Source organism: Manis javanica, chromosome 8, assembly GCF_040802235.1.
Source record: "Manis javanica isolate MJ-LG chromosome 8, MJ_LKY, whole genome shotgun sequence".
Taxonomy (NCBI): domain Eukaryota; kingdom Metazoa; phylum Chordata; class Mammalia; order Pholidota; family Manidae; genus Manis; species Manis javanica.
Window position 1 is genome coordinate 22599722 of NC_133163.1, and position 23570 is coordinate 22623291.

At 37.7% G+C, this 23570-nt stretch overlaps 1 protein-coding gene across 37 annotated transcripts in view; it reads right to left on the minus strand.

Moving 5' to 3' along the window:
* Nucleotides 1-23570, minus strand: part of NRXN3 (neurexin 3) — a 1528794-nt gene that overhangs the window by 142319 nt on the left and 1362905 nt on the right. For 23 of the 37 annotated variants that reach the window (XM_073242059.1, XM_037018914.2, XM_037019061.2 and 20 more), the window contains 2 exons: nt 10741-10830; nt 5257-5564 (listed from right to left, as the gene is read on the minus strand). In XM_073242059.1, coding sequence (XP_073098160.1) covers nt 5257-5564; nt 10741-10830 — 398 coding nt within the window. The remainder of the gene's footprint in view (nt 1-5256; nt 5565-10740; nt 10831-23570) is intronic. The other 14 variants (XM_073242064.1, XM_073242063.1, XM_073242065.1 and 11 more) reach the window with 1 other exon arrangement.

Consider the following 23570-nt stretch of genomic DNA (forward strand, 5'->3'; position numbering starts at 1 on the left):
TTGCAATAATCTGTATCAGTTCCAAAGTGTACTTTTCACTGTCCCCAGCCTAAAACAGAAAACATACTTGGAGAACTTTCTGTATTGATACTGTTACAAAGACTGAAAAATTACGGCTTCCTTCTGGGATTTTTGAAAGTGGTTTACATTTGACTACCAGATTTGTGGGTTTGAGATAAGAATGAAATATCATAGAGATATCAAGTCTTTCATTTCTCCTATTTATTAGGATAGTTGCAATCCAGGCTGAGCATTGTGATTTTCTGGTCATTTTCTGGTGCCAGGCAGCACGCCCAATGTCAAGGTGACTTTACCAACATCCAGCACAGAAAAAGTGGATCATGGGCGGTTTCCTGTTACCAGCTTATAAACAATTCCAAATGGTGACTTGCACAGGATGCACTGAGTTCCTTTACTGATAGCAACTCGGTCTGGAGGTCTAAGGTAAGAGATTATTATCTGTGACACTGTCTTCCTCTTTGCCCCTTCCTCTCTCACCAGAACATTTTGGTCATGGCTATACATTACTACTAAAAGACTCTTATTTTTCACTTCTGCCTTCTAGTTTGAATGATGACTAAGGAATTTAAGTGTAGGCTGAACTGAACTTTTCCATATTAGAAGCTGACCCCAATCAGTGTCATGATAGTAATCTGCCCACTTGGGGGTCAGTTGTAGTGTAATGGAAGTACAGGCACAATTGCTGAGGCACCCCTGGTAGTAAGACCCAATCCAGTTCTCCCCTCTCGGTCCTCTCCCATTTGGGGGAGTTTCAGACAAAACTCTCTGGATCTGGACCTCTGGTCTCTCACAAACCCCTCTCTGCCCTCTCTGCTGGAGTTGAAGTTGGCTATCTCTCTCAGGAATTATCATTTCTGACTTTGACAAATTAGCTTCTGACATTCAACCAACATGGGACTTGTTTCTCTTACCATATATCCAGTTGTAGTCATTCCACAAGGCCCAGTTCCATTGCTGCCTGATTTGTAAGATCTAGCCAAGCCATCCATACACCACTCCTCACCTCCAACCCCCCACACCACCATTAAGAAGTCACTATATTGATAACTAATGTGAAGCCTACTTGCGTTCTTCATTGTAAGTTCCTAGATGGCAAGGATCTTGGATTCCTCTTATTTGTGACCCCAAAAATATGTGTGAATATATTTACTTCATAGCAGAACATATTCTCCAAGGCCCATAGAATTCCAGGATGGTTTAAAAATGGAAGGGGAAATTAAAGATGGACAGTGAGGTATCATAAAAGTCTATTTCTGAGATCTTAGAAATATTTTACTTGCCAGGACTAATTTCAGCCTCCAAATTCTACTCTGAACCTCCTTCAAATCTCTGTCTACCCCCAAATCTCACCATCACTCTGAACTACAGCCCCATTTTATTGAGGTAGATACTTGTTTGAAAAGGCATTGACTTGCATACCAAATGTTGGGAATAGAATATAATAGTAAGGTTAAAACTTAATCTTACTCTTCATGATATACTTGTTTCAAGCATTTTACTTATATTAATTCAGTCATTGTCAAAATAATCAAATGATATATGCACTAGTATTATCCTCCTTTCTCCCCAAGTTTACAATGTAGTTGAATTAGGTGGTAACACATTCTTGCTACTGCTCCCATCAAGAAATGAGGTTTATGTCTCCTTTCTTGAAACTGAGACTTGGAATATTCCCTCTAGGAGCCCTGAGCTTCCATGAAAAAGGTCCTAAAGACTACATGGAAAGGGACATGGACCCAGCTGAGTCCAGTGTCTGCCAAGACACAGTTATGTGAGTGAAGGCAGACCCTCCTGCCCAGAGAGCCACTGTATGACCTCAGTCAACTCTACGTGGGGCAGGAGAATTGCCTTGCTGAGCTCTGACCAAATTTCTGACCCACAAAATTGTGAGCTCCAGTGACACAGTTGTTGTTTTATATCACTAAGTTATGGTAAAATGTACTTCACAGCAATAGTTAACCAGAGAATATGTGACTTGCCCAGGGTCACTTAGATAATATGAAGAACTAGGTTTTAAATTGAGATAATCTGATTCTAAGTACATGCATTTAATCACTCTTCTCTAATCCTGCCACTGAACAAATTAAAATTAAAAAATTAACATAAAAACACACTGATCATTCTGGAGAGAAAATCCCCCAAGCCATGCTACTTCAGGTTGTTAAACGATGGAAAGGTGTGTAATAAAGCCTGTCTTGTTTTCTGATTTATTCAATAAATATTTGTTGAGCACCTTCTAAGTGCCAGACTTCTACTTGAGAATTGTCACTCATCCACCTGCTTTCTCAGTCTTACTTTATTTATTTATTTTTATTCAGGGGAACACCTAGAGACATCCTTCTTAACACGGAGTGAAGAACCAATGCTTGGACACCATAGCTGTGAGTAATTTAACATAGTCCATATAATTTGCAAGTAGTTCTGTAACAACCTAGAGTATCAGAAAGATCAAAGTATTGATTACTTCCAGAAGGCTGCCACACTGGAGGGCCATAGAACTAAAAAACTACTTGTTCACATTCACACATAGTTAAGAGCAGCCTTGAAAGCATTTAGCAGTTTTCCTTTGATCTGAAATCAACATTAACCAAGGCCTATCAGACATGAATGGCTCAAATGCTTTCTTAGCTTATGCTTCAAAAAGGAACCAGTAGATTTTTGAATAACAAGACTTTTTATACTTGTGGATGCACACAAGCTTATTTTCTTTCTCCTGGAGGAGTCTAATTTTAGGACAATCCTGCTTTAGCAATGTTATTAAAGCAAAGGAAGACAGAGTATTATTCGGAAAAGGCTGTAAGTTTTTACACATAGGTGAAGATTTCACACATAGAGACTGGTGAACATGAAATCCAGTCTTCCCTATTTCTTTTTTTTCCTTTCTGAAGTATTTCCCAGAGATAAAATTTTTATGAGTCTACTTCATCAAAAAAATTAACCAGATCACATAGCACATATTAGAGGTTCTGAGACTGACCTTCCTCACCCAAAGTCTTCAGATTCTGGGAATAGTCCTAAATCTTGGATAGAATCTAAGGGTTGTAGGGTCCCTACTCCTAACATGGGCTTACTGTGATCCACAGGATGTACTTAATATCAGAATAGGCTTGGAGACAAGGCAAGCTATTGAGTTTTTCTGGAGCCCAGGGAAAAGTTTTTATTGTTACTTGTCAAAAAAAAAGTCCAAAGTCCTTGGCATAAAGTTATTTCCTCTAGCTATCTTTACAAAGAATAGATCCCAGTCTAATCCATTCTTGCTAGTCTGCTGGCTTTCCTCCAAGAGTATGTATTTACACACCCTTAAAAACAAAGAGTGTGAACAGACTTATAACTCATTTTTACAGTCTTGGTAGAAGCTAAAAGGAAAGACATGTAGATGTAATCCAAGTATTACTGGACTCAAAGGAAAAGAAACCCACCAGACAGGAAGCTGTTAGAGAGATCATCCTCCAGCTGCCCACATCCTCTAAAAAGACAACAGGTTCTATGACGTTTAGAGTCTTAACCACTTGCAAGACTTTTGTACCTTGTATCCTACTCTTCTCCAGAATGTCTGGATTTCTTAGTCATGGAAAGAGTCACCCAATCTGTTCCCATTTATGTATTTTCTGTAGGAGGGAAAGCTAAAACCTGATAATTAGCATGGCTTAGTCCCTGAATCCCTATGCAACATTAAATCCTCCCAAGGTCAGAGAAAATTTGGCCTTGAAAAAGACTACAAGGCCAGCAGCCATTTCTATGAAGAAAAAGCCATTTATTCCTGTGCTTCCCACAGTGTCAGTGGAATGTATTCTGACAGAAACAGAACGAGTCTGCCAAGACCTGTGCAGACAGAGCTATCCTTTCACCAGCAATAAACAGATCTGCTCTTGAGCTATAGAGAGTCATAATAGAAATAGATATTGCCTTTTATCTTCTTTTCCGTGAGTAGAGTGAAGTGTCAGGAGTTATTGTTTTAATATCAGTGAAGAAGCGACTTTTTTTGAGCATGTGCATAGGTATGCATGTAAAAGCACATGCCACCTCAAGACAGCTATGCTAACCAGGTTCTTAGGATACTTCCTAAAACACATGAAATTGGCCTGATAACATCATCAGTGCACATAGCTTCAAACTGTTCCTGTGGAGTCTTGTAAGGACCTGTCTGAACATTTCTGTTAAAAAAAGGCAAAAGGAAGGTAGCACTTCCACCTCTCTCCAGCTCACATAAACTTAACTCAGGAGAATGAGAACAGATAGGGGGTTTAATTGGTTATTGACCTTAAGTTTACAATGTCCACTGAAGTCAATGGAAGGGTGATGTCAAAGACTCAGTTGAGTCCCTGGAACTGTCTTAAAACTAAGAAACAGAAAGGACAAGTACTGATCTACTGAATCTTCTACAAACACTAACTAGGCTAGGGGTAATTTCCCCACAAGCAATTGGAATGTCTTACTTTATGCCAGAGCATTTAAGGCTAATAACTCGATTAACCTCTTGCCCCCTACTAACTAGATTTATGGAATGCCAAGGGAGTCAGTAAAGCATTAAGCTTTACCTTGGGTATAATTACGTTTAAGCAACAACAAAAAAACATTATCACAAAACTAAGGACGTCCTACATAGCTAAACTCAGATCTTCACATTTTCTAATGTAATTAGGACCTCAGTCAAATATAAAGGAAACAAAATGGCCAAAAAAATAACAAGTGATTAATAACACTTAACATCAAACATAAAAACTATATTCTGTGAGGATTAGTCAAATCTCCAGCCTCAGTTGCCCTTGATTTAATGATACACACTGGCCTTAAAAATTAACAATTCATGTTCCAGTGAAGCCACTGGGAGGTTGTGAACAAAACAGACCTAGGATATTGTCTTTCCTATGATAAAAAATTTTCCTTTCCCCCTTTTCCATTTTTGCTACTGAAAAGAAAGGTAATAAGGTGAGAGGAGGGAGTATATTTCATACTGAAACTACTGGCCACTGTTCATTTTGAATAACAGCTTTACCATTTCAGCAATAAATATGGTGGGAAGAATAACCTATGAGTGTACACAAGACTTTTATAACTTGTTTAGCAATGATGCTGCCTTTCTATACTCTCAGGTCTTATTAATATGAGTGTCTGTAGGCACCTTCCTACAAACATAGTAATTCAGACTTCTTAGCTACATAGCAACATGGACCATGATAGCAATGTCTCAAAGACAAGGAAACAGAGACAATTGATAGTTGGAGAAAGGCTTACCTGAATGCTGGCTGTAGAGCGATTCTTACGGGTTGTGGTAGTAGCCATTGTAGTGGTGGTTTCCATGACAGTGGTAGACATTTCTGGCGGCATGGAGGTCGTCTGTGTTGTTCCCAAGATTGATGGGACTTCTCCCACCAACCGGACACTCCCATTGATTTTAATATTGGGGTTGTTCTCAGCTGCCATGTTCAGTACTTTCAAACCATCATAATAGAGCCCAGAGAGCTGGCCTTGGAAGAGGCGTCCCTTGTCCTTTCCGCCGATGGCTATCTGCGCCTGGGTGTTGAAGATGGTTAACTGCCGGCCTAGTGGATTGGGTGGAGGAAATAGCATTATTCCCATATGTCCTCTTTCTTTGCCTTGCCTGGTCTGAATGGACCAGGTATTATAACAAGCTTGCTTGAGCAATTAAAGGGGAGAAAATCAGATAACAAAAACTCAATACAGACATTGGCAAATAACATTTGTTTATCTCTTCCACTGTCTAGCTGAGTATCTTAGACAACCTGAATAGTTGAGTCTCTATTTCTTTATTGTAAGGAGGGAGAAATTTTGGTTCAATGATGAACAATACTGTGGTCTTTCTGGGTATGTAGTTGTGAATGATAGGAAGAGATTCCCCAAATTAGGTGATAACAATAATTAATCACAAATACCTATTGGATTGGCTTTTTAACCTACAAAGTAACATAATGTCAATTAAAAAGAATTATATATGGCAAAGAAAAACTAGGTGAGGTACCTCAGCACTCTGAATTAAAACCCTAGGTCTGATAAGTCAATTAACGGAAATGAAATTAAATTCCAGTTAAGAGACTTGAATTCATTGCACACTTATAAAAATGAACATTTCAGTCACCAAACACCTCATTTTCTAGAAATGTTCAGAGTGTATAATATTCTACTTACACTTACTTTCTGTTTAATAAACATCATAACAGATAATTTCTTATCTCTATTAATTCTGGGGAGGAGGAGTTACAGTCACACAGCTAATTGTCGCCCTGAGATAGGGAAAATAAGTAGCCATTGTTAAGGCTCCAGGTCAGGGGTGAGAGGAGAAAAAGCTATCATTCAAAATCAATTGATATTAAAAGGGAAGATGGGTATTAATGAAAAGAAAAGCAACACGTAACACTTCTTAAAATGATACAGAGGTATACTGATGGGTTGAAGAATATCAATAGCTCATCTAATTTGGAGTTCTCATTTGGGAAATCATTTATGCTTTTGTGGATAGAAAACTATCAGAATGAAATCATGGCAGAGTGGAGTTTAAAGGAGTATCACTCACTTCTTCCAACTAGTTCCACTTAAACAAAATCTCGTAAGTGCTAGACCCTGCCCAGGAAAACCCAAACAGCATTTTAAGGGTAAAGCCTTCTATGTTAGTATTTCTCCAATTATTTCCTTCTGCTTTTCCATATGGAGAAGGGGGGGAAACTTATTCCTGGAATTAAATATATCCTTTAGTCAGTGATAAAACAACACTCCACTCATTCCTAATCTAATTGCCTGAATAATTTTAGCTATAAATGACTAGAAACAATGTTCTGTTGCTCTTGCTTGCTTAATAAAAGGGAGTCTATTTTTAAAAGACTGAGGTTTTTGTTCCACAACTAATATGAATAGAGGCATACTGTGATGTTTGGGCTCTTACTCTCTACCACTATCACATGGTCTTTAAGTCTACATAATGCTTAGCTATCCTTGAATTTCTGGTGTATAATGCAGAAAAACTTCTCAGGTTAGAATAACGGATGGAATTGAAGAGGCAAAGAAGGGAAAATGCATCTGCTCAGAAAGGTATTCTTTATATGAGTCAACTCCATGCATTGGGCAACTCTTAAGGGCATATTAGTCAAGAATGAATTTTAAATAATATCCCTTTGGAAGCTTCAAACACTGCAGTATGGAGAACTGGCCAGAGAATTTTGTTCTAGTGAAAATGATCTGCACTCTATAAAAATACCTGGAGCATGGAAATGGAATCTGCTGGGCTTAATGATAACAGAATTGCCTGGATCCTAAGGGTATAGTCAGAATAGATCTAATAGATTCCCACTGTTTTCCCACCAATTCCTTCAGTGTCCTGTGCACAGGCATCATCGCCTGTCCTTTGGCCTCTCATTTCTCATACAAGTTGCAGCAAAAAGTTCAATGCATGGGAACACTGGGTAATGGTCTGTAGCTCATACATCTTCACTATTTATTTTTTGACAATAGCTTTTTCTGGGAGCCAAAGGCTTACCACAAGAGAAATGCCATGATGTAAGGGGAGGATAAATATGCCCTGAACATCACATAGGCATTTAGAGCAGCCTAATATAATAAATAAGAAGCAGTGCCTAATGGGAGATCTCTAGGATAAAATTCATATTTTACACCAGATAGCTCTAATGCCAAGCTATCCCTTCCATTCATGTATCTGGTGGCCAACTGTTAATTTTTATTAATCTCCTTTATTGCACTAAGTCCAGCACTGTTGATCAGGTAATGGTTATAACTGATTATAGATAGAATTTATATCTCTAATATGCCTGAAACTACCTCACATCTATAATAGCCCTCATCTTATTTTCTGGGTGATATTATTCTGCCAATGCTTACAAATAAAAAGAGGGACAGAGGGGATTGAAATGCAAAGCTGAATTACACTGGCTCGCCTTCATTTCAGTTGCCATAGTTTGCTCTATAAAGGGGTCTTGCTTGTTCAGTCTGAGCCAGGCATGAAGAAAGGCAAGACATGTTTCCTGGCCTGGCCATATGACTAAGCTCCTGCTCCACTCTGGATGGTGCTTCTGTCCCAGAGAGATCTGACTGATTAATCCTTTAGACAGAAAAGGAAGCTGTCCACGTTTCAGTTTTCCATCATGTCATAGGAAGTATTTAGATATTTGTTTGCTTGTCTGTTTCATGGTCTATTTCTAGCTAGACCTGCTTTTCACCTGCTTCAAGACCCTTCCTAGCCCTCTGGACCCTGGATTAGGTGGTTAATAGGAAAACTGGCAGTCACTAAAATAATAGTGAGATATTCTCTCTCTCCTGCCATCTCTGTTTCCAATCAATTTATCTCTCTTAGCTAGGTAAGCAAGAGTAAGTCAATAAGTGAGAAACAGCCATCAGTACCCTCTCCCTAGGAAGGATATATGAGACTGACTAGAGAAAATTTTATAATCTGCCCAAGATTTCTCAAAGCAATGCCAGATCTCATTATTGCCACTCACTATGATCAAGTTTTTTTAAAATAAATGATCATGGCATCTGTATCTATCCTAATGTGAGAATTGTTTTATTATCAATAATTCAAAATGTGTAGCATATTACTTTTTTGTTTTGGGTGCCCATCCTCTTGGAAGTTATTACTGGTCCCTCATTTGGATATCAAGTTCACATAAGTGCTTAAATTAAACCTTTGCACATCTCCAGTCAGTGTTGCACAAAGACTAATTAATTAAACCTCAGAACACCCTTGGGGAACAGGCAGTATTATTTCTCCTCTGCTCAGCTGGGAAATCTGAGATATAAAGAGGTTAAGTGGATTGTCTAAGGTCAGAAAGTCAGTCAAGAGCAGACACAGCCAGAAAACAGACTTGGGAATGCTGTGACCCAGATCTCTTCCCCAGTGACAGAAATAACTCCAAAGAGCACTCTAACTACTTCCTAATATGTCTGCCTAATCATCCTCCTGTCTTTATCCTTTTTTATTTGTTGTCTTTACAAGGTCTTTTGGTATTTATTTTCTATTCCTTTTCAAGGGAAAGTTAGCTAGACAGAGGAAGGGGTAAAGCATTAGAATGAATCGCTATTACGCACCCAAAGAACAACAACAAAAAGTAATTTCAGTTAAAACAATGTAGAAGAGAGAATCTCCAAGTTTGAAAATTATTATTTTTGATACTATATGCATATGTAAACATAAACGTATTTGATTAAGAAACCAGAATGCCTCCCTCCGTCCCAGCTGAACCGCCCCTACCCATCCCTTCAGCTTGTGTATTTGAAAGCATCCTTCTATATGAAAGCCAACTGATAACAATGCTATCATAAGGAAAACTAAAAGCCTACTAATAACTTTATAATGGTTTATATGAATGAAAACGCCTGGCATGCTATTAAACTGAGACTTCAAAAGGCAATGGAGTAAAATAAAATATTATTAACATAAAATTGAAAGAAACAAAAAAGTCCCAGGCACATGAGACTCAGACATGCATCTAGTTTTCTTTTCCTTTTTAAAAAGTGAGGCAATCATTGTCTTTAATGTTAAAGGGACTTTATGAGCTGGTGATTACAAAACAGAATTATTTGCTTTTTAGAGTTATTCTTAATTTATTTTTAATTAGACCACATACGTTAAAATCAGGGCAAACAGTTAAGACTCAGTGAGGATTTTCCGTGTTTAAAGGTCTGTTTCCAACCAACTTAAAAACGTAGTTGTCCTTTGGTTGAGGTGTATGCTAACTAATATATCCAATTACTTTTTGTATATAGCTCAATGAAATCTCTACAAATTTTAAGAACTCACTTTAAGGTCTTGAGGCAAGAGTAGCTTACACTGGCTCAGGCAAGAACAGGAAATGGGAATAAAAAGGTAGAGAACTTTTTTCACTAAAAGATAATAGTTTTCATCCAAACAAGGAGAAGTCACACAGAAAATTCTAACATCAGGTATAACTGCTGCCCTTTTATTAACACAGTGGTTGTTTTCTTCAGCAAATCAGAAACCGCTGTTTTGCTTTTCGTGGTCCTTTCCTCTTCCAACTCATCGTCTTCACCACTTACACTTTTGTTGCAGAAGCAGCAAATACACAGGCTATTGTACAACCAAAGTGTAAAATAAGTTTCAGCTTCTTTTTTTTTTAGTTTCAGTCAGCACCTCAGACACAATTAACCTCTTATGAAACACTTTTGCCTCTTTAATTTTATATCTAAAGGCAAAATCCACCTTTCTCATTTTTTTCTTGGTTTAAAAAGAAATGTTAAAAACCAATGCTCTTTATAACATTTGTCTTAAGCAGTTTTAGGTACAAGAGTCAGTCTGTGATTTTTGTTAACCATGCTACAGATAGTAAAGCCAAAACAGCCTCGAGGTGTAAGTTTAAAAAGTACTTTTGAAATTTCTTTAGAAAGCTCTGGTATAAGAGGTAATTTAAGACAAATTAACAAATGTCATGCAGTGGTTAAATTGCCATAATACACTTCTTTTTTTAGAGGTTCCTGCAATGTCTTGTTTGTAGTTGTCACGCTGATAGCAAGCTAGATCTAGATGTTAGTCCCTTTAACTGTATTTTAATGGCAATGTATTATAGCATGATTTATCAACATATGGCAGGTGGAAGCTGACACAAATTATAATGAAAATTAAAACAGTCATTTATGCAGCAGGCGATTATCATTTAAGGAACATTTATTTGCAGGCTTTAAAAATGAGGGTTTAGAATCAAATGATTTTAAAATGAAAGTTTTAACGACGGTTACCTTTTTCCTGCAGCCACTCCTCTACGGGCCGGTTATATTTGAAGGGGATTTTCTGTTTTACCATTTGGAAGCGTTCATTATCAGTGTTGCCTTTAAAGTTTAAAAAACAGCTTAAAGAACAATCTGAAAAGTCAATAAGTCATTAAAAAACATCCTAGGTTTTGGTTTGTTTTATGAAGTTTTTAGAGATAGATATCAATTTATCTTTAGTAGAGGTGGAGTCGAAGTCACTCTGCCCTTGGCTGACGGGCTGTAGGTCAGGTTAGTCTTAGCTATGCAGTGCTCCACCATGTTTTGGGAATGGGGCATGGGATGGGAAGCAGGAAGAGGTTAGGCCATTTACAAGAATGGGTTTATCTTCACTCTTCTCCATCTCACCCCAAGCAGACCTTAATCAGGCCAGTGGAGGCATAAAAATCCCTCTGACTTGTGAGTAATTCACCTCCCAGATGAGTTTTATGATGTGGTAGGAGATCTGCAGCATCTCAGTCATGTAGGCTGGGACTGCACTGAATCAGACCAGAAGCATGGACCATGGACTTCCTTATTCTTCTCTCAAGCATTTGTAACTCCTCTACCTTCTAGAAGAAGAGAACTAAAGAAGGAAATTTAAGTCTTGGTGGCCTAGAGGGATATTCCATAAAGGAGATGCTGGCATCCCATTTGCTATGTTTAACACGTAGAGTATCATAGATGACTCTTTGCAACTCTCTTCTTTTGTCCAGATTTGTTCCACAATTTTTAAAAAAGAAGGAAATGGAAATAAATATCAGCTAATAAGAGCAGCTATAAATATAGTGATAGAACATGTGCAGATTTTTGAGCACCTACATTTCATTACTACTAATAGATGGAGGCTTTCTATGTTTACTTAGTCTCTCTCTCTCTTACCTTCGTATGAGAGGTTCTTCTTGAACAAGTGTCCATTCATACTTCTTCCAAGTATGAAATACCTAATTAGTTTCAAGCCTCAAACATAATGCTTCTTAACGGCTGGTAGGTCCCCTTCATCCTTTTGTAACTTGTTACCATCCCTGGATGATATGTCCAATTAGGACAGACTTAGAGAATGGTTTTGTAGAGATACACTCCTAATGAACATGCTTCAAATCACAAAATAATCAAGCCATGCTTTGGGAACTGTTCTATCTCATCAACCAACACACAGTGATCAAGTAGAAACTAGTAAATTATGTTACTGTTGACTCAGAGCCCTATACTGTAACTTAGGGAATTCTATTCCAAATTACTAACATTAAAAATGAAATCAAAGTCTCAGAACAGGTGGCTTGGAAACCATTTACAAAGAAGTCTAAAAACTAGAATGAATATTAGCACTAAATATAGCAGCAGGCCAAGTGAACAGAAGCTTACTATGCATGGCATTTAACTCTCAGGGCTACCTCCATAGAGGAGTTATTACTGACAGAGAGGATTTTACATGTGACTAAATTGGTACCTGCCTTCCATGAGGGGTAGGATGGGAAAGAGGTGGCAATATTGGGAGATGTTTCCAAGATTCCCCATTCATTTCTCCTATGCACAAATTATTTTAAGAAGCTGACTCATTCTCATTACCCAAGAATGAAAACCGACAACAATAAAAACCCAACAACAACAAAAAATCAAAGCTCATGAAAGAGGCAACTGTGGCTCTCTTTCCAGCCTGCTTTATGGGACCCTATCTGGCTGGCATAAAACATAATATGTTAACGTGTCATAGAAAAAGTGCAATGAATGGAAAGAACAATTAAAAATTCTGGGTTACAGTGTATAATTTAAAATTTTCCTCAAAGTACTATTGCTCACAGAGAAAATAAACAAATAAATAAAGGGAGAGTACAGGCAAGGAGGAAAAAAAAAACAGAAAGACAACTGAACTTCCTGGTGTTTCAATAAGCCCATGGGGAAAGCAGTTCGTTTGTACCTGCTAATATACTTACTAACTAGAGATCATTATAATGATCCTCTCTGGTAGATCCTGTTACTTAGATTCTATTAATCCAAAATAAAGTTGGGTAAATCTTCACATGTTTTTATAGAAAAGTAACATGCACTTTTCTGAAAAGAACCTATAACTCTTAGTCTTACCCTACAGGAGACAACTATCACAAGGAATGTTTTCCATCTCCTTAAGCTTTGACCTCTCTCAAGTTTTAGTCACCACAGAATGTTTTACTGAGAAATGGCAAATGGGATGTGCCAGACTCACCTTGAATATATTCTATTACATTGGGTTTTCTGTAAGTGTCATTGGCTGCAACATAAAATATAGTAATGACCTTCATTCTACTCCCTGAGGAATGATTAGTGAAGTCAATAGTAAATATAAAGCTAAATATTCTCAGAAAAACACAGGGCAAAATCAAAGTATCCAAAATTCCAAACTGCCACAGTTCCATACACAATAATCTAATTAAGAAGCTTCATTGATTTCCTTCCCCCAGAAACATAGGACTCTTGGCCCTCCAAAGCATTCCCCCACCAAGCCACTCTTTCAAACCTAAAGCTCCATAGAAAATCACTTTGGGACATGGTACAGGCAAAAAAATGAGAAAACTATATTGGATGATCAGTTTGTTGGGAGATGGTGGGAGGACAGCATAGCCACGATTCAACCTTAGACCCTTTGGAGAGTGAAAGAGAGAGAGTCATTCTTCTCCACCTCAGCTTTAAAGACATTTAGAAAAGTTTTAGGTTTTCCACACCAGACTGATAGTGTCTGGCACTAATGATAGCAATCTTGCATACTGTTAAAAGTCGTGAAAGATGGAAGGTCATTTGGAAAACCAAAGTGGTTTAAACTGTCACATTAACATTGTTCTTAGTCTCTTTTCATGGTCTTGTTGGTTTTTATTTTAATTTATCTCAAACATTAATGAGAACTGTTTTAGAAACATGTGCATGAGAATGAGTTCATTTGCCCAGAGCCCCATTTTGCTAGACTGATTGAAGAGCAAACTTTCTCAATACAAGAATTCATACATAGGGACTGCTCTGAAAGCTGAGCAAACCTGCCAAGTTCATGTACATTCATATTCAATCCTTGACGACATTCAGTTGTACATTGCATATAACAGCCAGTGTGAACATTTAAACAGAGTGAAATCAACTCTTCAAAACAGAAAGTGATGCTATCCTCAAGAAAGAATGGGCTTATGAATAGAAATGTCATTAAAAAGATGCATATGTGCCTTACTAATTAAGACCAAAATAATGTAAAGACTAGAGTTCCTAACCACACTGAGAAATCTATAAATTGCACAATGAGATCCTCAAATAGATAGTCCTTAAATTACTTATATGGATCTGACACTCACCTACATAGACCTGAATTTTAGAAAAGAATACATTTTATTTTACTTAAAATAAAAGTAAGTATGTGTGCATGTGCATGTATATGTGTATCTCTATCCATTCTTCATCAGAAATTGAGATTTTTTATGTCGTTGGCTTCCTATATTCATTTGTATTTGCACTACTGGTTCTATTATGAAGTTTTTCAACTCCCGGAGACACATACAACATGCACTGTTGAATATTGTGAAGAAAAGAACACTCTGAGGTGAAATTATTAAAGCCCAACTGGTTCATCCATAGCTCCAACCTTTATGCAGAAAATTCTGCACATTTCCAACACTTGGGTGAATCAATTTAGGGTAGAAGGAAAAGGGAACAGAGGAAGATAAGACAAAGAAAGCAAGTTGACCCTTGAATAGTACCCCAATACACCAGTCCCTTTTTATGGTCCCAAAGGAAAAATTCGAAATTTGTTATCAGTACCAAAGCAGCCAACATCCTTTCAACTGAAAAACTGAGAGAAATATTTATTATCCAGTAAATAACTTTTACAACACCATTTTGACATTGTTGGTTTAAACATGGATCTTATTCATTAGATGTTATACTAATTTTCCTTAAGCCATAACCAATGCAGCATAGGAGTTAAGACCATGGGCTCTGGAGACAAACATGGCTTTCAGCTCTAACTATACATCATTTACTAGCTGTGTGACTTCATACAAGTCACTTAGTCTCATTTTCCCCATTTCCCAATTCACCGTAGGACTTGGTATCGGATAATAAAAGGTAGAACATATATAGAACCTGAGATATGAAAAACATTCAATTTTTTAAGAGAACTTTTATTTTCTTACTAATACACTTCAACTCTTTCCTAAAGATAAAAAGGAAACATATTGGTTCTATGTTGTGCTTCCACGGTCTTAGGGCTTTACCAGGCCTCCACTCAAAAGATGACCATATTCCATTCTCTCCTACGAAAGTTACCTTCCAAGGATCAACTAACCGTAGACAAGGAAATGTCTAAAATAACCCCTAAATTTCCTAGCTGCTGCTTTTTATATTTTTGTATCTTCTAAAATATACTCAGCCAACCCCATTTCCAAAACAAAGTGTGTTTCTAAAACCACTGAAAGTAAAAGAGCAATTCAGTCATTGACAAATGTGATTTCTTGGTCCAGCCGCAGGTAATGATGATATACTGCTGCTAAGTCGAGGAAGAGTGGTTTAAAGGTTCTGGAAATTTGCACCAGGCTGGCAAAAAATGCTTTCTTGCAGGTAGACTATAAATACCATTTGGACTGTTGTCAAGCACATGGACATGCTAATAGGAATATTGTACCAACATTCATCTGTGCAAAATTAACGCCAGAGGTATTTTGGCATTTTGTTTTGAGTCTTGCAATAAAGGAAGGAAAAGTTTTCTTTATTGCTTTGTTGACACTAAAAAATGAAACCCTGGGTCTAATGAACAAAGAATGAATACTATGTATTAGGGCCAGAGGCAAAAGAAAATCAATGTGGGTAGGCTCAGGGAGTAGGACATTTTAGAGGTTCTTACAATGTCTCTCTCCCTAAAGAGCACTTTGTGAGCTTCAAAATAAATAATAAGACACTGAAGGGAAAGAACTGGGGAAACACTCTTAAACTCAGCTCTGACCTTGTTCCTGGTGTTGGAACCCAGATGAACTCTCTTAGAGGTGGGAAGGGGCTATTGTACTCCTCAAAGGGCACCTGGAATGTTCAACCACTTGTAAGTAATGGATGGACCACAACAAAGAACTAATATCTTATATTTATAGAATGCCTTTCTACTAGAATTCAAAATGCAATTATAAGCAACATCTCATTAATCCTCAAACACACCTTTGGGGCTGAAGAAAAAAGAACTATTTATATGTTGTGAGCCTTGATTCTTTAGTATGCCAAGGTAAAGAAATTAATCTCTTGAAGCAGAAAACTGATCAGCTGGAGAAGTGAATTAATAGGCCCAGAGCACAAGGGCATTATTAAGTAAGTGAGCTTTTCCAGATTCACTTGAGTGGTTGCATGAGCCAAGGGGAACCACCCCTCCCAAGTGATGAGACGTTTGCCCCTGGAAAGCGGTGTGGGTCACCCCGGCACATCATGACCTGGCTGATGAAGCTCACTGTCTCACGTCTTCTGGATGTGTTCAGAAATGGAAAATATATGTTGGACAGACATATTATCATTTCCTTTCTATATCAAAGTCAAAGTTTCAATGTACCATCTCTAGGTTACTGGTGTTGGGCTATTTTAGCAAAGATGGTTCAAACATGAGTGAAAAGAGCATTACCTATGAAGTCAAATTAGACCTTGGTTGAAATTCTATCTCAGACATTTGCCAGTTCTGTGATCTTGGACAACTTACTTAATCTAGATGAGTCTCAGTTTCTCCACTTGTCAAAAAAAAAATAGATAATGACATCTATATGGCAGGATTTATACAAATTAAATGTAATAATCTAGTCAAAAAGGACTTATGTTTATGGGGAATTGAGAGAGATTGGGAATGGGGAGAGTCTGTGATTTATTTTAATTCTCAAGATCTTTCCCTACATATCTAAGGCTCCAATAAACAGTGAAAGGGAGTGTGTGTGTGTATGGGTGGATGGAGGCACGGAGGACCCCAGCCTAGCGAGATTCTAGAACCCTTTGATGTGCCTATACACATTCAGTCCTCATGTTGGAAAACCTTATAGTCCATGGAGTAGGACTGGGGGCCATGCTAGAGATATAAACCCTATGCTTTATGTCCAGTTACCCAAGTGGCCATATATCTCCCTGATCTTTGTTCCTGGCTGAGGTGAGTTTGTATGAAAATATGTTAACATTGACTTTTCTTTCATATCCTAAATCTAAATCAAAGTGCCATTCCTATGAAAGTATTATTACACAAAAGACCATGTACCCTGATGCAATAATTGGAACATATCACCACTCCCTATCCTTTCCCCACATTTGAGGCCATTCTCAACTCTCTTCCTGAAACTAATTTCTCCTGGAATTTCTCCTTATTTATCCTCATCCATCAAGGATACTTTAAAGCCCAGAAAGATTAATACAACAAGGTCCAGGTGATTGCAATATCTTTATTTGCTTCCATAATTTAAGATAGTATTTTCAAGTAATTTCTAATGGAACTTTCTTTAGTATGATAGGTCTACCTAGCACCTATACTTTACTTAAAAGCCACTTTCAAAAACGACATGCCATAAATTAAAACATAAATTGACTATAAAACTTTCTTTCTTTCACAATTGTTCCAAAATACATCCTGAAGCTAGACTAGTCAATTTCAATGTCTGAATTTTTCCTAGTTCCTTTCTGGTAAACATGTTTGGTACATCTATGTCTTGGTGTGTCTTTAAACTTTAGCTTCTACATTTATACAATGGGGACTATAATAACTTTCAAACAGGGCTGTTGTAAGAATTAACTGAGAATTAAATGTATGTATAGCTCTTAATACAACATGTGGCATAAAATAAGTGCTCAATGTATGCACATTATTATTGTTTAACAGTATCTGATCCAAAAGGGATAACTAAAAATGCAGCAAACTTAACAAGAATTACTACATTACACAATTTTTAGTGTCAAATCTTTTCAAATTTCCTTTCTAACATAAATCCTTAATGTTTGGTCTTTAGCCACTTGACATATGATCCCTTCAAGAATCCCCCAGCACCTTTCTATTATCGCTATTTCCTCCTTGTTGCAAAGGCCACAGTGTTGTTTTGGAGCTCATTCTTCCCCATGATCCGAGCATTACTGCAAGTTAATTCTCTGTATCTCCCTCTGTCTCTTTAATCTTGCTGGTTCCTTTCATTTCTTTCTAGCTACCTTCTTCTACCCACTCCCCCATCCCCGTATTCTTCTATTTCTCAACATTTTTAAAGCCAGAATGTCAGAATATTTGGTGAAAACATTCTGTCATTCAAACATGCACATGCAGTGTCCCTGCATGGCTCAGAGGACAGGTAGGAGGTCTGGGAGGACAGTGTCAATGAGCAACACCTGGGAACATTCTCACCTCATGGACAGGAAAGTCATGCTGATATCAATATCTCTGATGCCACAATAAACTTTATGCTATAGTAGTCCTTCTGTTTTGATCTAACGGAAGTCCTGGTGTGTTTATAAATTATAGGTTGTTTAGACCCACCTTGAACTTCATGCCTACAAATGAGTATATTGTTCCTGAGGGATCTAAAAATAACAATCACTGTACCATCCACCCCTGACTTGGCTTGCTACAGTTGTCTTAACAATCACGTTGCAGCATAGTCACACACTAGACTTGTTTCCAACTAAAACATAAGAGAATTTTCAACTAAATTACTTCCCCAAAAGTTTGGGCCATTTTGCATTCTTGCAATATACTTTATGAACTGCAAAGCAGAACTTCTAATTACATCCCATTATATTTATTCTTTTTTGTTTCATAATAGCATTCCAACCTGATAAGAAAATGTTTAGCTATAGGTCTTTTGTTTCTTGCAGGAGATACATTTCTTATCTGTGTCCTCTGCAAATTTGATAAGCATATCTTTTGTGCATTCATTAAAGACCCTGAAAAATTTATAGAATAGGAGGATTATGTGGTGGCTTTAAAATGTCTATAAATTCTTTGAAACCCTCTGTAAGATGTGGAGCTTCATTCTCCAATCTTGCGTTGGGGCTAGACTTACTGACTTGATTGTAAAGAATAGGATATGTTGGAAGTGACAGTGTGTGACTTTAGAGACAAAATTTTTTTAAAAGGCACTGTTAATCTTTCTCTCTCTCTCTCTCTCTCTCTCTCTCTCTCTCTCTCTCTCTCTCTCTCTCTGTGTGTGTGTGTGTGTGTCTCTCTCTCTCTTCATTCACTTTGAGGAAGTTAATGTTATGTCATAAGGACATTAGAGAAGCCCCTTGGAGAGACCCACATGTCAAAGAACTGAGGCCACCAGATCCTCCAGGCATAGATAAGTCTTGACATGACTACAGCCCCAGTCAATATGTTGACTTCAATTCATCAGACACCTGGAGCCAAATCCACTCAACTCACCTGCTATCTGACCTACAGAAATTGTGATTTAATAAATGTTTGTTGTTTTAGGTCATTAAGTTTCAGGATGATTTGTTTATACAGCAATTGATACAGAGAAACTACAAAACTTCTCTTGAGTGTTTCAGTTCAACTAGAGGCAAATTTCCTTAAGATGTTGTCATAGCTCCCCTCATATTCTTTCAGGGGAAAGAAGAGAACACTACATTTACAACAGTGCCAATTTGCTAATGCTGCCAAAGGAGACTTAGACTTTCTGATGAGCCCAACTTAGTCTCCAGCCATCACCAGATTCCTTGCTATGTATGGTTAAACATATCACAATTTATCCATCAAACTAAACACTTGAGGATTTTTATGTATTAGTCTCAAGTTTAAGAGCTCTATCCTTTTATATAATATAAAATTTAGAACATGTTTATCAAACTCATTTTCTATCCTGACTCCCATTATTATTTTTCTCAGTGAACACTAATGAGGTATCAAAATTCAAATTTCTTAAGCATTTCAGGAAGTTATTTGATCAAAGACCCAGAGATTTGAGCTTCTTTGAAGAGCTCTATTGCCATTTCCTCCTCTTTTAGGAGGACTGAATTTTCCTATTTGTTTTGTTTATACCAGCCTTTACCATCTGAGAGAAGGTCTCCTTGCTTGAGAAACTGTTGCTAGTAGATGGAGATGTGTTGGGATAATGGGTGGAGGTGAGAGAGAGTCCACATAACTACTGAGGACCCTCAGAAGCAAATGGGCTTTTGTGTTTTATAATTAAAAAGCAGTTTCTGGGAAAAGAATCCATTGGAACTTTAGTTCATAGTTGAGAGAAGGAATCTCTAATTTCAGATTGAAGTAACCTCAAAGATCATCTAAGAATGTAACCAACCTCAAAGATCATCTTCCCTACTTTAGAGTTTCTCAAATTTCCACTTAGTAGGGCTCCTAGCACAGGCGAGCATCAGAGAGTGTAGATCTTGAAGACCACCCTCCGTCCCAACACAGAGTATAAATTAAAGAATTGTCTATACTCCTGTTTGTTTGGTTATGTGACATTTCCAAGGTTTTTCAAAAATGATCCAGTTGGAAGCCATGCTTCATTTACTGCAAGATTCAAAGGTCAGGTATATGCTTCTGAAATGTGGTACAAGAATCAAAATTTTCCCAGTGAAGAAATAACCTCAGGGAACACTGTTGTAGATCCTGAATTATACAATGCCTTGTTAACTCTACTTAGCAAATTAATTCATATTGATTTGTTTGAAAGAGCTGCAGGATGGCCTCAAATGTGGCTACAAAGGATAATGACAAACATCTATTGAGCTCAGAGAAAATGTCTAGAGAAAAGTGTAGATCAGCATGGGGACTGCTTTTATAACAAAACTGTCTCAAAAAAACAAAAAAAGAAAGAAATGAATGGGAGAACACGGTTTATACAAATAAAACATGTTTTATAAATAACACTGATATATATATTCCCTCTTGATATTTCAAATACTTTATCTGCCTTAAAGTATTTGAAACACCAAGAGGGAATATAAAAAAAAGATACAAAAATTTCTTAATGGATTTTAACTTTCCAAAAAATAATTAACTCAATTTAAGGCAAAATGGTAAGACATACTGGGGGGAAAAATGAAAGAAGAAAGAAGGGCCCGGGATACAACAGGAAGAGCCAAGATTAATTCCAAAATGTCATATTCTAAAGAAATAAAAGGCCGATTTCTCAGTGAAAGTCACTAGTTTCCAACTGCAGTTTGAAGCCTGAATTTAGAGTTGAAAGGGAGACATTTTAAGGGGAACATAGAATCCTAGCAACCAGAGTCTTCCCCAAGCTCTGTGACAATGTGTTAAATTGCAAAACAGCCATGATCCATCCCATTCTGATATCCAGACCCCTTTGCAACAGGACCTTCTCACACCTCCCATTAGAGGGTGAGTCTATTTTTCCACACCATGATTCTGGATTGGCTCTGAGACTTGCTTTGTTTGGCACAGGGCTTATTAGCAAATGTGATGTAAGCAGAGGTGTGAACAGCCCTTGAATGCTGGTGCCTGCCCTCTCATGCTGCTGAAGCCCTGAGGCTGCCACATGAAGAAAGCTGTCCTAGGCTCCTGGAATATGAGGCAACATGAGACAAGAAACCCCAGCCATGCACGTTTACTCAGCCCGCTCAGCCGAGCCCCTGCTATGTGAGCAAAGCCATCAAGATCATCCAGCACCATCCAAGCCAGCCTGGAATAGAAGAAACACCTTCAGGAGCCACAGAACCAATGAATAACAAAGTTTTAAAATGGTTTGTTAAGCCGCAAACATTAAATGATACAGACAGGGAGCTGGGAAGCCAGGGAAGGACTGGAAAGTGGAGACTGGGTGATGAAGCAGCCTGCTGCAGGAAGGTGTCCTCCAGGGACCAACAGGAGACGTGGGAACGCTCAGGTGCTCTCTGTGGGGTCCAAGGTGACCTTGGGGGTCGCAGAATGGAGACAGGCAGATGAGGGCCCCATTACCTATTCTTAGACCCCCTCTTCCTTACTGAAAAGAGAGGACTATCAAATGCAAGGGAAGGGATAAAATAATGCAGCTCCCCAGAAAGGCCAAGTCTGAGGGAGTTGGGATGGGCAGGAAAACTAGAGGACTGCTACTTCTCTGATTCCATTTCTAGTCTTAGACTAGGGGAAGGGTGGGAAAAAGGCAGGGTTGGCTCTAGAGATAAGGTAGAGAGTAAATAAAGGGCCAAGGAGCTACTCATTATTATTCATATGAGGGGTGGACAGGGGTTGGCAAAAGGAATAGGCTGAACTTACCGGTAAAATGTTCTAGAACTGTGACCCCCACCCTATCAAGGGACTTTCACTCCTTACATGATTCCATGAGAAACCTAGGAGGATTGCCTTGTCTTTCTCTAAGTGAACATTGCTTTCACTCCCATCACTAACTCCAGCCTTCAAACTAAACAAAATCAAATGGTTTATGTTCCTGCAGGGTATGAATAATCACTGGTCATAAATAGCCTTACTTAGGCTTAGAACAGAAAGATATTCCCACCATATTCCCTACCATACAAAACAATAAAAACAAATTAAAACACTTAATTAGTCACCCAAATCAGACAAAATACATTTCTACCTTGCAATCTTGGCTTTCAAAAATCAGGCCTGGCCTCTTCAACCCCTTTTAAAGCTTATGGATTAGCAAAACACATCCTTTATATACTCACTGAGAAGAGTTCGCAGGTCATTTTCCTAGGACTTAATAATCGATAGCAGAATTGTATTACCTCCGCATGTAAACAGCAGTTGGAAAGCATCAAAAATGACCAAAATCTAGGGACTAAGGGGCTAAATAAAGAGAACTAACTAATGTTGCTAAATGTTTGACTACAACTCAAGTGACACATACTTGTCAATAATTAAAAGTATGTCATGATTTATGTCATGACTCAAATATTAGTTGACATTGTAAATGTGGTGGCCAGAATAGGAATTAAAAAAAAAATTAAGGCTTTACTTTTACACTTTGAAGAAAGTGGTCAATAATTATGTAAAATTATCCATACATTTTAAATATTTTCCTAGCACCTAGACTCCACTATCCTGAATATCAGTTCCTGTGGGCATGATTTTTTTGTATGAAATTATAATCATCTTAGGAGCAAGACATTTTTAAAATATCTTTTACACCATCCTATTTCCACAATCCCCTCCCCACAACACTGACTCACCTTAAGTGTCAAGAATGTTCATGAAATTGATGACTATTGCTGCTATGAACAGAGGCAGGTGTCCTGACTCCAGAAAATTATTAAATGATTTTCTTTGAGGGTTTAGATGATTATAAGGTTCTTATAACCTCTGAAAACCTACACATCTGAGATATATAAACAAAGTAGGAATGACTCTTTTTTAGCCATTTAGGATAAGACATTAAATACATGACATTAAATCTTGGCTATCTGAGGTATATGTCTAAAGATCTGAAGGTTTTTTAATATTTAGATATATTTGTGCAACCTTGCACCTTCTAAAAAGAAACAGCTCAAAGACATCTGTACGAAATAAATATCTAGGATTTAAAGAAATGATTCAGAATAATTTCAAATGACATCCCTGCTAATAATGGAGTTGAACAACAACAAAAATGATTTTTAAGCCAAAGAGGAGAAACCAGACAGATCTATTCTCTTGGTGGGAGAAAGGCAAACTCTGTCATCTGTTCCATTTCAAATTATACTGGTCAAATTAGAGCAGTCTATAATGTGTAGACATTTCTGAACCAACCAGGGAAATGGACCAGATGATCTAGTATTCTTGCCATCCTAATTGCTGCGTTCCTTTGAATTTTATTATTTCAGAAACCTACTTTTATCTTTGCAATAATGATCCAAGAGATTAAAAGAAGGTCTGTGAGTGACTCTCTTTGTCCACTCAAGTTCATGCAGTATCTATTGATGTACTGTTC